This window comes from Orycteropus afer, unplaced genomic scaffold (assembly GCF_000298275.1).
Source record: "Orycteropus afer afer isolate SDZICR_OR568_19922 unplaced genomic scaffold, OryAfe1.0 scaffold00165, whole genome shotgun sequence".
NCBI classification, from domain to species: Eukaryota; Metazoa; Chordata; class Mammalia; order Tubulidentata; family Orycteropodidae; genus Orycteropus; species Orycteropus afer.
This window is the reverse complement of record NW_006921752.1, coordinates 6,186,152-6,198,734: the sequence shown is the minus strand read 5'-3', so window position 1 is coordinate 6,198,734 and position 12,583 is coordinate 6,186,152. Positions and strand designations below refer to the sequence as shown.

General features: G+C 36.7%; 1 protein-coding gene across 1 annotated transcript in view; it reads left to right on the top strand.

The window, feature by feature from the left end:
- The window catches only part of DIAPH2 (diaphanous related formin 2), a 1,278,863-nt gene that overhangs the window by 897,950 nt on the left and 368,330 nt on the right, over positions 1 to 12,583 (top strand). The window contains exon 24 of the mRNA XM_007946556.1: positions 7,371 to 7,535. Coding sequence (XP_007944747.1) covers positions 7,371 to 7,535 — 165 coding nt within the window. The remainder of the gene's footprint in view (positions 1 to 7,370; positions 7,536 to 12,583) is intronic.

Sequence of the window (12,583 nt, the reverse complement as noted above, 5' to 3'; positions counted from 1 at the left end):
ACTCTTGGGTGTCCAAGTATGACAAGATAGATTCTGTTTTCAAAGGAGGGGCAAAAACAAATATCTACTAAAGACACAAAGAGGGTAGAGAAAACTAAGAGTGTTGAGTACTGGCTGAGTATATTTCTTACCTCTATAATATCATCATATATGTGGCTTTAACTGCAAGGAGATTTGAAACCATTTTCTTTGTACCCAGCTGACTTAGGCCATCTGTGGAAAAGTAAAGTCATTAACAAAATATTTTTATCTCTCTCATGGCGTAATTGTTTCCTATATGTTAAAAAAAACTGAGGACTTTGGTTTAAAATCTTGTCCATTGACCATTATTTTTGTTATTTAAATATTCTAGGCTTCCAATTTTTAAAAACAAACTTCTAATTTTGATTTGAATGGAAGTTTATAGAACAAATTAGTCTCCACTCAAATCTATACATATTTCATTTTGTGACACTGATTGCATTCCTCACAATGTAACAGCACTCTTCTAACTTCTTCCCTTGGTTTCCTGTTTCCATTTGTCCTTTTTCCCCAGACCTTCCTCCCTTCTGAGCTTTATCCCTGGGCAAATGCTGCCCTTTTGATCTCATATGGTTGGTTGTTCAAAGAAGTGTGTATCTCCCTGGTTTTATTGTTCACTTTATATGCCTATCTGTTGTTTGGCGGTAAGTTGAGCCAAGAAGATGAGTTTAATTCCGGGATTGAAGGTTAAATAAGGCCACAGTCTCAGGAGTTCTACCTGTCTGTATCTAACCAGTAAGCCTGGTCTTTTTTTATGATTTTGAGTTTTGTTCCACAATTTCTCTCATTCTACCCAGGACCTCCTATTGTGATCCTTTGCAGAGCAATCAGTTGTGGTAGCCAGGCACCATCTAGTTCTGGTCTCAGTCATGGAGGATGAGGTTTGCATGGTCCGTTAGTCTTTTGGACTAATTATTTCCATACATCTTTGATTTTCTTTGCTATTCTTTGCTTCAGACAGGGAGAGACCAATAGTTGTCACTTAGATGGCCACTTGGTAGCATTTCAGACTCCAGTCACTACTCATTACAGTAGGATGTAGACCACTGTCTTTGTGAACTATGTTATGCCAAGTTATTTAGCTGTCCATGCCTCTATTTTTTAATCTGATTTTTAAACAATGCTTTTAGTCTTTATCATGAAATATTGTAAAGTATGTATGTTGAACTCAAATGAAAAAATATTTGAGTTCTATATTGTCCTTGTTAATGTTTTGTCAATTAAAACATGGGTCAACTTATAAGTAAACTTCAACTAATTTAATTATGCCTTAACATTATTTTTGAATATTTCCTTGAAGCTTTAATAATTCTTGATTCAAAATGATTTATTCAAATGAAAAGAAAAAATTCCTATCTTCTTTTTAACATTTAGAAGAATCTTTTCTGGTAGGTTATAGAAAGAAGAAATTATATCTGTATTCTTCAGTGGATTGTATATTTGTGACTTCCTTTTATTTAAATGCATACTTATGCCATGTTGCCAACTAAAGCTTGTGTGAAGGTTAAGTGGACCTCAAGTTGATTATTCCATGTTCTTAAACAATCTAGCAGTAATGATATTTTATACTTCAATCTTTAAATTAAAATTATAAGTAATATATTGCATATGAAGATGAGAAATTGTAAAAACTGATTTGACTCCATTAGCTGTGGGATATGTAAACGCCTTCATCCCCAGTGCTCTGCTGATGTTTATTCCAGTTCAAATGGAACAAATTTTGTGTTAGCAGTTACTCTTCACATCAGAATTAAAGAAAGTGATAAACAATTTCCTCTATCTAGTGTTTAATGAAGCAATGCTATTTTACCCTTGAGAAAGCAAGGGTTGTAACACCTACCTCCTACCAGCTTATATATAAGTAGTTATAGCTACCTAAAATAGTTAACAATTAATATAAAATGTACATAAATTATGTATAAAAGTATAAATAAAATACTTGCTATTTTAATACATGCCTATGGGTAAATTATAGCTATTTTAGGTTGAAATTTAAGTCCATAGTGTTCTATTACTATATTCTAAGCAATATAATCTATAAATTTATATCTGGTCACACACAAAAAAAAAGGATGATAAAAGTTTTAGACAATCTATATAGTCCATGAAGACAATCTATAAAGTTCCAAATAATTGTGAAGGCTGCTTCCCTCGTTTAGATTTTCACATGAATTAGTATAAAAATGCTTTTGGAACTTGTATGTCTTATAAATTAAGTTTCTAGATTGATGATTAGGAACAAATGGCTTAAAATTAATTATATTTTCAAATGGTTAGCATTTTACCTGCTAGTTTTAAAATGACAGGCATATTTTAGTTTGTCTTTTGCAATGAACACTTTCCCTACAAGAGGTTTTGGTTTCTTAATTACCCATATCACCCCCATGACCCATTCTCCAATACAATGTTATAATGAAGCTTCTTTCTTACAACAAATATCTAACAAGAAGCTTTATAGCATAGTGGTTAAGGAGATGGGCTCTGGAGCTACAATCAGTTTGTTCCTATTGTGTGACTCATCAATTGTGAGACTTTAGTAAAAATTCTTACCTCAGAAAAACTGTTGAGAGGATTAAATGAGTTAATCTGTGGGAAGCGTTTCACAGTCCCTGGACTAGAGTAAATTACAAAATTAAAAAGTTAGAAATTATTGTCATTATTGTCATTGTTCATTTTAATTCTATGAAGGTCCCTCAGTGGCACAGATGCGTTGCCCTTAACTATTAATCTAAACGTTGGCAGTTTGAACCCATTCAAGCAGAGCCATAGAGGTGATCTACTCCTCTAAAAATTACAGTCAAGAGAACCCTATGGAACAGTTTGACTCTGTAACACTATTATTTCTTGTATGTGTCAGGTACTGTTCTACGTGCTGATGAGTCTGTGTTAAACAAGACAGGCAAAGTCTACTCTCATGGACCACATTTTTAAATGGGCAAAGGTGGGCAGTAAACAAATAAATACAGTAATATATGTGAAAGCCAGAACTTGTGTAAGGTGGAAACCTATCAGAGAAGGAAAGGTAAAATATTTTCCACTAAACAGAACAGTAGAAAAGTAGTGACTGCAGTCTGTCAATGGTGGAAAACTTGTAAGACTCAGAAAAATAAATCAGTGCTGTCGAGTTCTGGCTCTCAGGTTCCATTGTATATAAAAGAGATAATATCAGAAAGTGCAAAGTGCTCAGAATGAAATAAAATAGGCCAGAAAAATAGTGATGAGGGGTGGATATTTTAGATTAGATGTTTGGGGAGAGCCACTGTAGGAAGGTGAAATTTGGGCTGAGATTGAATGACCTGGTGGAAAGGAAATATTCTAGATAGAATAGCAAGTGCAAAAGCTTTGGACGTTAGCTTGGTATGTTCAAGGAACATAAAGAAGTTAATGTGGCTATGCATATTGCTTTAAGATGGAAAATGGCATGATATTAGGTTGCAGAGGTGGACAGAAACGAGCTACAAAAACATACTCACTGCCATCAAATTGATCCTGACCCATAGCGACCCTATAGGACAGAGTAGAACTTCCCCATAGGATTTCCAAGGCTGCAAATCTGCAAGAAAACAGATTGCCTCATCTTTCTCAAACAGAGCAGATGGTGGGTTCAAACCCCAGACCTTTTGCTTAGCAACCGAGTGCCTTAACCACTGCTCCACCAGAGTTCCTTCCAGATCATAAAGAGCCTTATAAACCCTGAGAATATGTTTAGGTTTTATTCTAAGTGTTGTAGAAAGCTGTTGGAGGGATTTTAAGGAGAGGATTTACATTTGAGATACCAATAGGTTCCATAAAGCAAACAAATAAATTAAATTACAGATGACAAGTTGTTGTTATGTGCCATCAAGTCAGACCCGACTCATAGCGACCCCTCCTTGTGTTTCCGAGGCAGTATCACTATGGAAGTAGATTGCCCAACCTTCCTTCAGAGGAGTGGCTGGTAGGTTTGAACTGCCAGCCTTCTGGTTAGCAATCAAATGCCTTAGGCACTACGCTACCACAGCTCCTAGATGACAAGGAGGCAGTTGATTTTATACAAGTTTGGATCTCAGAAAAGAGGTTGGGGCTAGATATATAATTTGGGGAGTCATCAACATAATCCATCACAATAGAGTTGCTTCTGATTCATTGTGACCCTATAGGACAGGGAGAACTGCCTCATAGAGTTTCCCAGGCTGTAAATCTTTATTGAACCACACAGCTGCATCTCTGTCCCATGGAGCAGCTGGTAGGTTCAAACTGCTGACGTTTCAGTTATCAGCCATGCTACTGCACCACCAGGGCTACTCATCAACATATAAATAGTATCTACCAGCCACTCCTCAGAAGGAAAGTTGGCCAATGTACTTCTGTAGTAATACAGTCTTGGAAATCCAAGGTGGGGTTGCTATGAGTCGGACACAACTCAAGGACAGTGAGTTTGTTTTTTTTTTTTTTTGGAATTTCATGAAAATTATTATTGTTGTTGTTGTTATGTGCCGTCGAGTCGGCCCCGACTCATAGCGACCCCTCCTTGGGTTTCCGAGGCAGTATCACTACGGAAGTAGGATTGCCCAACCTTCCTTCCGAGGAGTGGCTGGTGAGTTTGAACCGCCAGCCGTCTGGTTAGCAGGCAAGTGTCTTAGCCACTATGCTACCAGAGCTCCCGCCATGAAAATAGCTGAAGTCAAAAAGGCAGAGAATGTAGAGAGCTCAGAATCAAGTCCTCAGGAATTAAGAGAAAAAAAATCTTTTTCAACATTAGCATATGTCACAGAAACTAAGAAGTGGCTCAATGTGTAGGATGCTGCTGAGACATTCAAAGGAGGACAGAGGAATGAACACTGGATTTGACATCATAAAGATCATCTTTATTGTAACTAATATGCATGGAACATAATGGAGGGAAAAGTATATTGTAAGATCCTGTACAAATGCAAATTAATAATGGTAGAATATTGATAATATTAGATAAGGATTAGGTTTTAATGATCATTGTGTCAATCACAATGCTTACCAACCAGTAACTTGTATTTAGTGGTTGCACTAAAAAATAGAAAAACAAAACAGAATTTCCTAAATGAAGCAGAGTGGTGAAAAGGACTGATGCTGTCTAGTTCATTTTCGCCTGCAGTCCCAAGTAGGACTGGCTGACATATCTGCAACTGTGAAAGATTACAGTGCTGACTCATGCCGTCTATCCCTTTTACAACTTTGAAGTTAAGTGAAGGACTTGGAGATTGACTTGCTTTCCATTTGTTATTTCTAAGATAAACCATTACCAGAATATTTCAAATTTTCTCATTTTGGTATACAGATAGAATTTCTGAAATCAGTTCTTGTCTATAAGAACAAATTTATAAAATTGTGTATCGCTTAAAGAACATTTTTTAGGTTGTTAAAACTTATGGAATGATTAATGGGCAACACAGTTTTTGCTTTTTTTCTTTTTGTTATCATTGCCTTTCTCTCAATGTGCAGATGTTGAACTTTCTGAAATATACAAACACTTTGAATTGCAAATAGATTACAAGTAAGTGACCTTAGAAAAGTGTTTCTGCCTAGCAAGTTTCTGGCATGAGTCTGTTTAATTTGGGAAAAAGAGACTAGAAAACAAAATCTCCTATACTGTGTATAGAGAGAAATGAGGAATATTGTATTTCTGTACTACGTAAACAGGACGTTTAACATTTCCTTTAAAATGGAAAAATGTATAGTGGTAGTCTCAAAGGTAAAATCAGAATGTGTATGAAGTATTATGTATCTTTAATTAATTAAAATAGAGTATGCCAAAAATTTATGGATTCTTTCAACTCTGTTGACATCCAATGGACTTAAGTATTGAAAGATTTAATGTTACTTGTTAGGAGGGAGAACCACTGCCATCAAGTCGATTCTGACTCATAACAATCCCCATTGGGTTTCCAAGGCTGTAGATCTTTACAGAAGTAGATGGCATGGTGGGTAAGGGATTTGACTGCTAACCAGAGGGGCGCCCGTTCAAACAGACCAGATGCTCCATGAGAGGAAGATGAGGCAATCTACTTCCATAAAGATTTACAGCCTTGGAAACTCAATGTTGTTGTTGTTGTTGTGTGCCGTCGAGTCGGACCCGACTCATAGCAACCCCTCCTTGGGTTTCCGAGGCAGTATCACTACGGAAGTAGATTGCCCCATCTTCCTTCCGAGGAGTGGCTGGTGGGTTTGAACTGCCAGCCTTCTGGTTAGCAGTCAAGTGCCTTAGCCATTATGCTATCAGAGCTCCTTAGAAACCCAATAGGGTTGCTATAAGTTGCAATCAACTGGATGGCAGTGGGTTTGGGATTTTTGTTTGTTTGTTCGTTTTTTAGGAAGTTAGGGTTGTTGTGTTGCTAATGTGAATGACAGTACTTAAGTAACATAAATAGAATATAAGTGGGGGGGGGATCTCACTTTCAAAATCAAAGTGTATCTCATAAGTGTCAGCTGCAAAGTAATTTTGCAGAAATGGTCTGATTTCCCCATTGAGTTCCATTGTAAAACTGGAGCTGTGGTCTCATGGAAAATAAATTTGGCCCTACTGAAGAATTCAGAAAACCTTATAAAATCAAGTATTTCAAGGCACAATTATCAGTGCTGATAAAATAATACCACCACAAAATAGGAATACTCTATTGGATCTTAAAATAATATGCCCCAAACTGTGCTATTATTATTCTTTTAAAATTCCAAGTCCATTGCTTTTCCAACTAGAGAAATTTTACTTCTGTGGTCATTATTGAGATTTTAATGGATTTATTTCTATTTTAAAATCTTGATTTGGTTTATTTTATTAGTTATTATGGTTATCCAGCTTAACATTCTCTGCAGCGGTCTCGTCAGTTAACATTCAAAAGTTTTAGAGTTATAAGAAAGACCAGAAAGAAATGCTCCAAAATATTCATAATATGTACTTCTGAGTTGTTAAGGAGCTCTCGTGGTGTAGTGGTTAAGACACCAAAAGGTCAGAATTCAAACCTAAAAGCCACTCTGCGGCAGAAAGATGAGGCTGTCTGCTTCCATCAAGATGTACAGCCTTTGAAACTGTATGGAGATCACTGTGAGTCGGAATCAAATCAGTGCCACTGTGTGTATATGTGTGTGTGTGTGTGTGTGTACCTTTTATAAAGATGTGAGACAGTTTTCTGGTACTTAAGTGCTTTCATTAAGCAAACATGTTCTAATTGCTTCCTGTCTCCATAGGTCTATAGTAAATAGTTCTGCTGAATATATAGACATTCAAAACTTAACAATATAAGTATAACAATTATCTACAGAAATGATAGTATAATTCAATCCTAATATCTAGTGATTGCCTTTGAGATATTATTTCATGTTCCTTAACACAAAGCTACAGCTTTACAAAGGGTGCCAGAGACCAATATGACAAACTGTTCACCATGTATAACAACATGATGAAGCTCTATGAGAATCTTGGAGAATATTTCATTTTTGACTCTAAGACAGTGAGCATAGAAGAATTTTTTGGTGATCTCAGCAATTTCCGAACTTTGTTTCTGGTAAGTAATATATCTCAAAGCATTACAAACCTATTGCTTTTATTTTCAAATAACTTCTTCTGTTGGCATTTTGTGTACCTGTTGACCGTATTGATTTCATGTTATAGTCTTATAAGAGGAAATGACAGTATAAACCTATGATATGGGTAAAAATTGTTGGCTGGTTTAGTGTGTGATGGGGACCTAAATGAATTATCTTCAACTTTATGTATTCATAGGAAATATTCTACTGAAATTTTATGGAAAATGAATGATTTTGTACTTAAACAATCCTGATTTTTACACAGTATAATATTTGAATGTCATCTAGCTTTTAAAATATTCAAAATTATCTTCCATTTAACACATTAAAATGTTGTGATTGATTTATGAACAAGATTCTCTCATAGCCTAAATGAGAAACTGGTTTTGAATTGGACTATGTAAATGACCTTGAATACCTGAAGTTTTTTTTAGTATGTGGGCTCTTGTTTTAAACTATAACTCTTGGGGCTAACAGTAAATATCAGCATTAATTGGAGGTGGGCAATCAGGGTACAAGTTATGATCCTAGAGGGAAGCAAAGGCTTTGCTGTGAAAAATACTGTGGAAATAAATCTCCTTTGCTTCCAGGGAAGGAGTAGAAGGAAGAGCACAGACACTGATTATGATAGTAAAAGAAAGATATGAAAATAGGTCATATCAAACAGGTAAAGGTCTGTATATTTCAAGAAAGGAACTAAAGCAATTACCTTCAGTAGGAAAGATCAATGAACAAGCCATTTAATTGCAATGTAAGGTATGTTTCTTTTCTCAAAGCAGTTGTTAAATAAGGCTCACCCAATGGTGTTGCCCCATGAAATGATATGATTTTTATGTGAATTACATAATTTTTGAAATGTAATTATGTTTGTGGAAAGCAAATTGCTGTCATCTTCTAACCTAGGTCATATAACCCATAGCACATTCCCACAGTTAAACAAACAACTTTAGAAACAGAAGCTAAACCAAAGACTTTCATAAATACTTTCATCCCCCCTCCCCCTTTTCCTGCTGTGATACTAGTTGATAGTGGTCTTTGGTCTTTACCCTTTAATAATTAACTTTTTAGCTGTCGAATAACTGGTGGAATATGTGCTGCTATAAATAGAGATAAGGCTAAGTGAAAATGGTCAAACCATCTTAAAAATTTAAAACCTATAAATCCAACATGAACGCTTGGATTCATTTTAAAAAAATTGTTGGCATATAGAAAGGATAAATCCAGCAAATTATTTTTGTAACATCAGTGTCTCTGGGTGAATATTGTCAGTCTTCATTAAAAAGTGTGTTCTAAATGAATTGGGTCCTAAAATACTACATGTCACATAATGTGTCCCCCCCACTCCAGTACACAGAGTAGTATATGGTATTCTTCACCCATGTTACAGCATTTTCCCAAGGGAATTCCTGTGGTACAACCTATGTATAGTCAAAGTAGTCAGCTGTTTAGAAGACTTCCTTAGGACTAGCAGGAATTCTGTTTTAGCTTGTTGATGCTGCTGTAACAGAAACACAAGTGGTAGTTTTAAAAAACAGAACTCTTTTATTTTTTTCTCACAGCTTTTTGTTGTTGTTGTTATGTGCCATCGAGTTGAACTTGACTCATAGCGACCCCTCCTTGGGTTTCTGAGGCAGTATCACTACAGAAGTAGATTGCCCCACCTTCCTTCTGAGGAGTGGCTGGTGAATTTGAACCACTGGTCTTCTGGTTAGCAGCCAAGTGCCTTAGGCACTATGCCATCAGAGCCCTTTTCTTACAGCTTAGGAGGCTAAAAGCCTGAATTTAGAGCACTAGCTCTAGGGAAAGTTTCTCCCTGTCTTAGCTCTGGGGGAAGATCCTTCTGCTGTCTCCGTCAGCTTCTGTGGCCCCCATATTCTAGGCAATCTTCCTGTGGCATCTGTCTTCCTCATTTTGTCCTTGCTTCTTTTTGTGCCTAATCTGATCTTTTTAAATCTCAAAAGTGATTGGTTTAAAACACACCATACACTGATATGGTCTCATTAACATAACAAAGAAAAGCCTATTTCTCTGTAGGATTATATCCACAAATAAAGGGGTTAGGATTCCAACATGTGCTTTTGGAGGACACACTTTAAACCATAACAACTTCTAAATCATAACTTGTTAAAAACATATAAAGATGTCCATGTTGAGAAGACCAAGTATTGCACCCTGGTGCTGCCACTAATAAGCTGTGTAACTTTAAAACCAAAACCAAACTCACTTCTGTTGGGTCTTTTCCAACTCATAGCGACCCTTCCTTCGGTTTCCAGGGTGGTATCTCTGCGGAAGGAGATTGCCCAGTCTTCCTTCTGAGGAGTGGCTGGTGAATTTGAACTGCTGGCCTTCTGGTTAGCAGTCAAATGCCTTAGGCACTATGCCATTTAGGTAGTCATTTATCTTATCTGGCTGTTTTGGTTGTCTAGTACTGCTATTATAACAGATATACCACAAATGGATGGCTTTAACAAACAAGGATTTATTCTCATACACTTTAGAAGGCTAGAAGTCCAAGTTCAAAGTGCCAGCTCTGGAGGCTGAGTGAAGGCCCTTCGACCTTGAGCTTCAGCTCTGTTTCTTGCTCCCAGCCCACTGGAGGTGGAGGTTTCTCTTAACTCAGACAGCTGCTGGATGCTGAGACTGACAAACCCAAGGTAGACAAGTAAAATGGTACAGTCCCAAAATTATCAAGCAACATGGCAGGCCACTAATTCAAATCCATTAAGAGTCCCAAGATCAGCAGACGACATGGCAGGCCATTGAGATGAAGACTCAGCTACACACAGAGTCTAAGCATGCCGAAAGCTAGAGACTTTCCTCAAAGCTGCTCCTTATATACTGGAAACAGACAACCTCCGTAAGGATCAGCTGCTCACAGTAGATTCCCCCATGGAGTTGATTACCAGTCTCTCTCATCATGGGGAATAACTACAGCCAGCTGCCCAGCCAATCAAAACCAGGCCAGCCAAGTTGACACTCAACATTAACTACCACACTGGGTATCTATTGTTTTCTTCCTTCTTCCTTTTCTTTTCTTTCTTTCTTTCTTTCTTTGTTAGTGAAGATGTTAGAATAATTGAGATCTAAGAACTTAGTATTCTTTAATAATCTGTGAGTCATGATTAAAATTTAAAAATGACAATCATGTGTATTACAAATATATATATATATATATATATATACACACATATATACATATATATATACACATATATATATATACATACATATATATATATACACATACATATATATATATAATCTTTTTCTCTCTACTGACTTCAACGTTTATATTGAGTTCCCAGGCTTTCAAAACAGGTAACCCATCCTAAAATGTGTCAGCCAGTCTGAAGTACTTATCTGCTGCAGTCCTGACCAGCCATGAACATCTTTGCCTTATATAACACCCCTACAATTACTTCTATCTATATATTTGTGTTGACTTGGTAACATGAAAACAAAGTATGCAACTTATTAGCTGTTTTGAACTTGGATTGGTCATGGAACCTCTCTTGGCATTGGTTTTCTCATTTCTAAAAGGTAGATGATAATTCCTGTCACTCCTTCCTCACTAGGCTGTTGTAAGAATCAAATAAGATATTCTATTTGGAAATATCTCATATCCTATGCTGCGCAGACATGGAGTATTATTAGCTATTCTCCATTTATCCATCCAATTATTATTAATATTATTTGAGAACCTACTTGATTTCAGTAATGTCCTAGGCCACAGATAAAAGGAAGAGAATAGTCCTTCTCTAGCCACCAGTGGAGAGAGACAGACAAATAAATGCAATGCTACTTGATAAGTGCTGCCATGGGTATATGTTTAGGTGCTGTAATGATACAAAAGGGAAACTGCCTAACTCTGCCTGAGGTGGCCAGAAAAGCCTCCATAGAGAAAATGACATTTGAGCAGAGCTGGGAAAAATCCATAGGAATTTGACAAGCGACTTTGACAAGCGGGTTTAAGGGTTTTACACCTGACCTATAAGCCGAAGACTCCTAAATCAACATCACCAACTTCAGTCAATCATTTGTGCTCCCCATGTTCCTGTTTCATAGTGAACTTAAAGTGATTTCACTCTGCCAGGGGAGGGAAGAACCCTGAAAGAGAGACAAAAATTGTAATCTCCAGAAGTTCCCATTTTCTTAGTGCTTTGTGTGTTTGGCCTCAGGATTCTTAGTGCTAAAAGCATATTGGACTATAGATGGAAGCAATAAAATATCAGTAGTGCTGAGAAGAAAATAAGAGTTCTGATTCATGTGCTACCAAAAATTACTTCCAAATGAGCTCAGAATTTCATCTTGGGAGATCTATTTGGCATGTCTAGCATAAACAAAATGCACATACCAAAAAAATCTTCCTCAGAGAGAGATCTCTTCTAAAATATGGCAAAAATGGAAATAAACAAAAGGAGTTGACATTATGGATTCAGAAATTTTACGAAATAATCTCACTTGAATTAATGAAAGAAAAATTGGGCAATCTCTATGAAATGCTGCTATATTAATTATTAATACATTTGTGCTATGTATTATTCAACTAAAGAAGATATTAAAGATATTCAACTTGAATGTACTTATATTAATATGAAGTAATATGTAATTGCAAACATTTCTAAATTCTGAATTAAGTCTGTCTTTCTACATAGTTTCTCTGAGATTTCATCTGAGTTCTAAAAAAAGACATAAACAAACCCACTGCCCCACTGCCATTAAGTCAATTCTGACTCACAGCAGCCTCCATTGGGTTTCTGAGGCAGTAAATCTTTACGGAAGTAGATTTGCCCCATTTTCCTTTCCTGGAGCAGCTGGTGGGTTTGAACCACCAACCTTCTGCTTAGCAGTCAAATACCTTGGGCAGTGTTATTGTTATGTGCTATCAAGTTGCCCCTGACTCATAGCAACGCCTCCTTGGGTTTCCAAGGTGGTATCACTACAGAAATAGATTGCCCAACATAGTGGCTAAGACACTTGCCTGCTAACCAGACGGCTGGCGGTTCAAACCCACCAGCCACTCCTC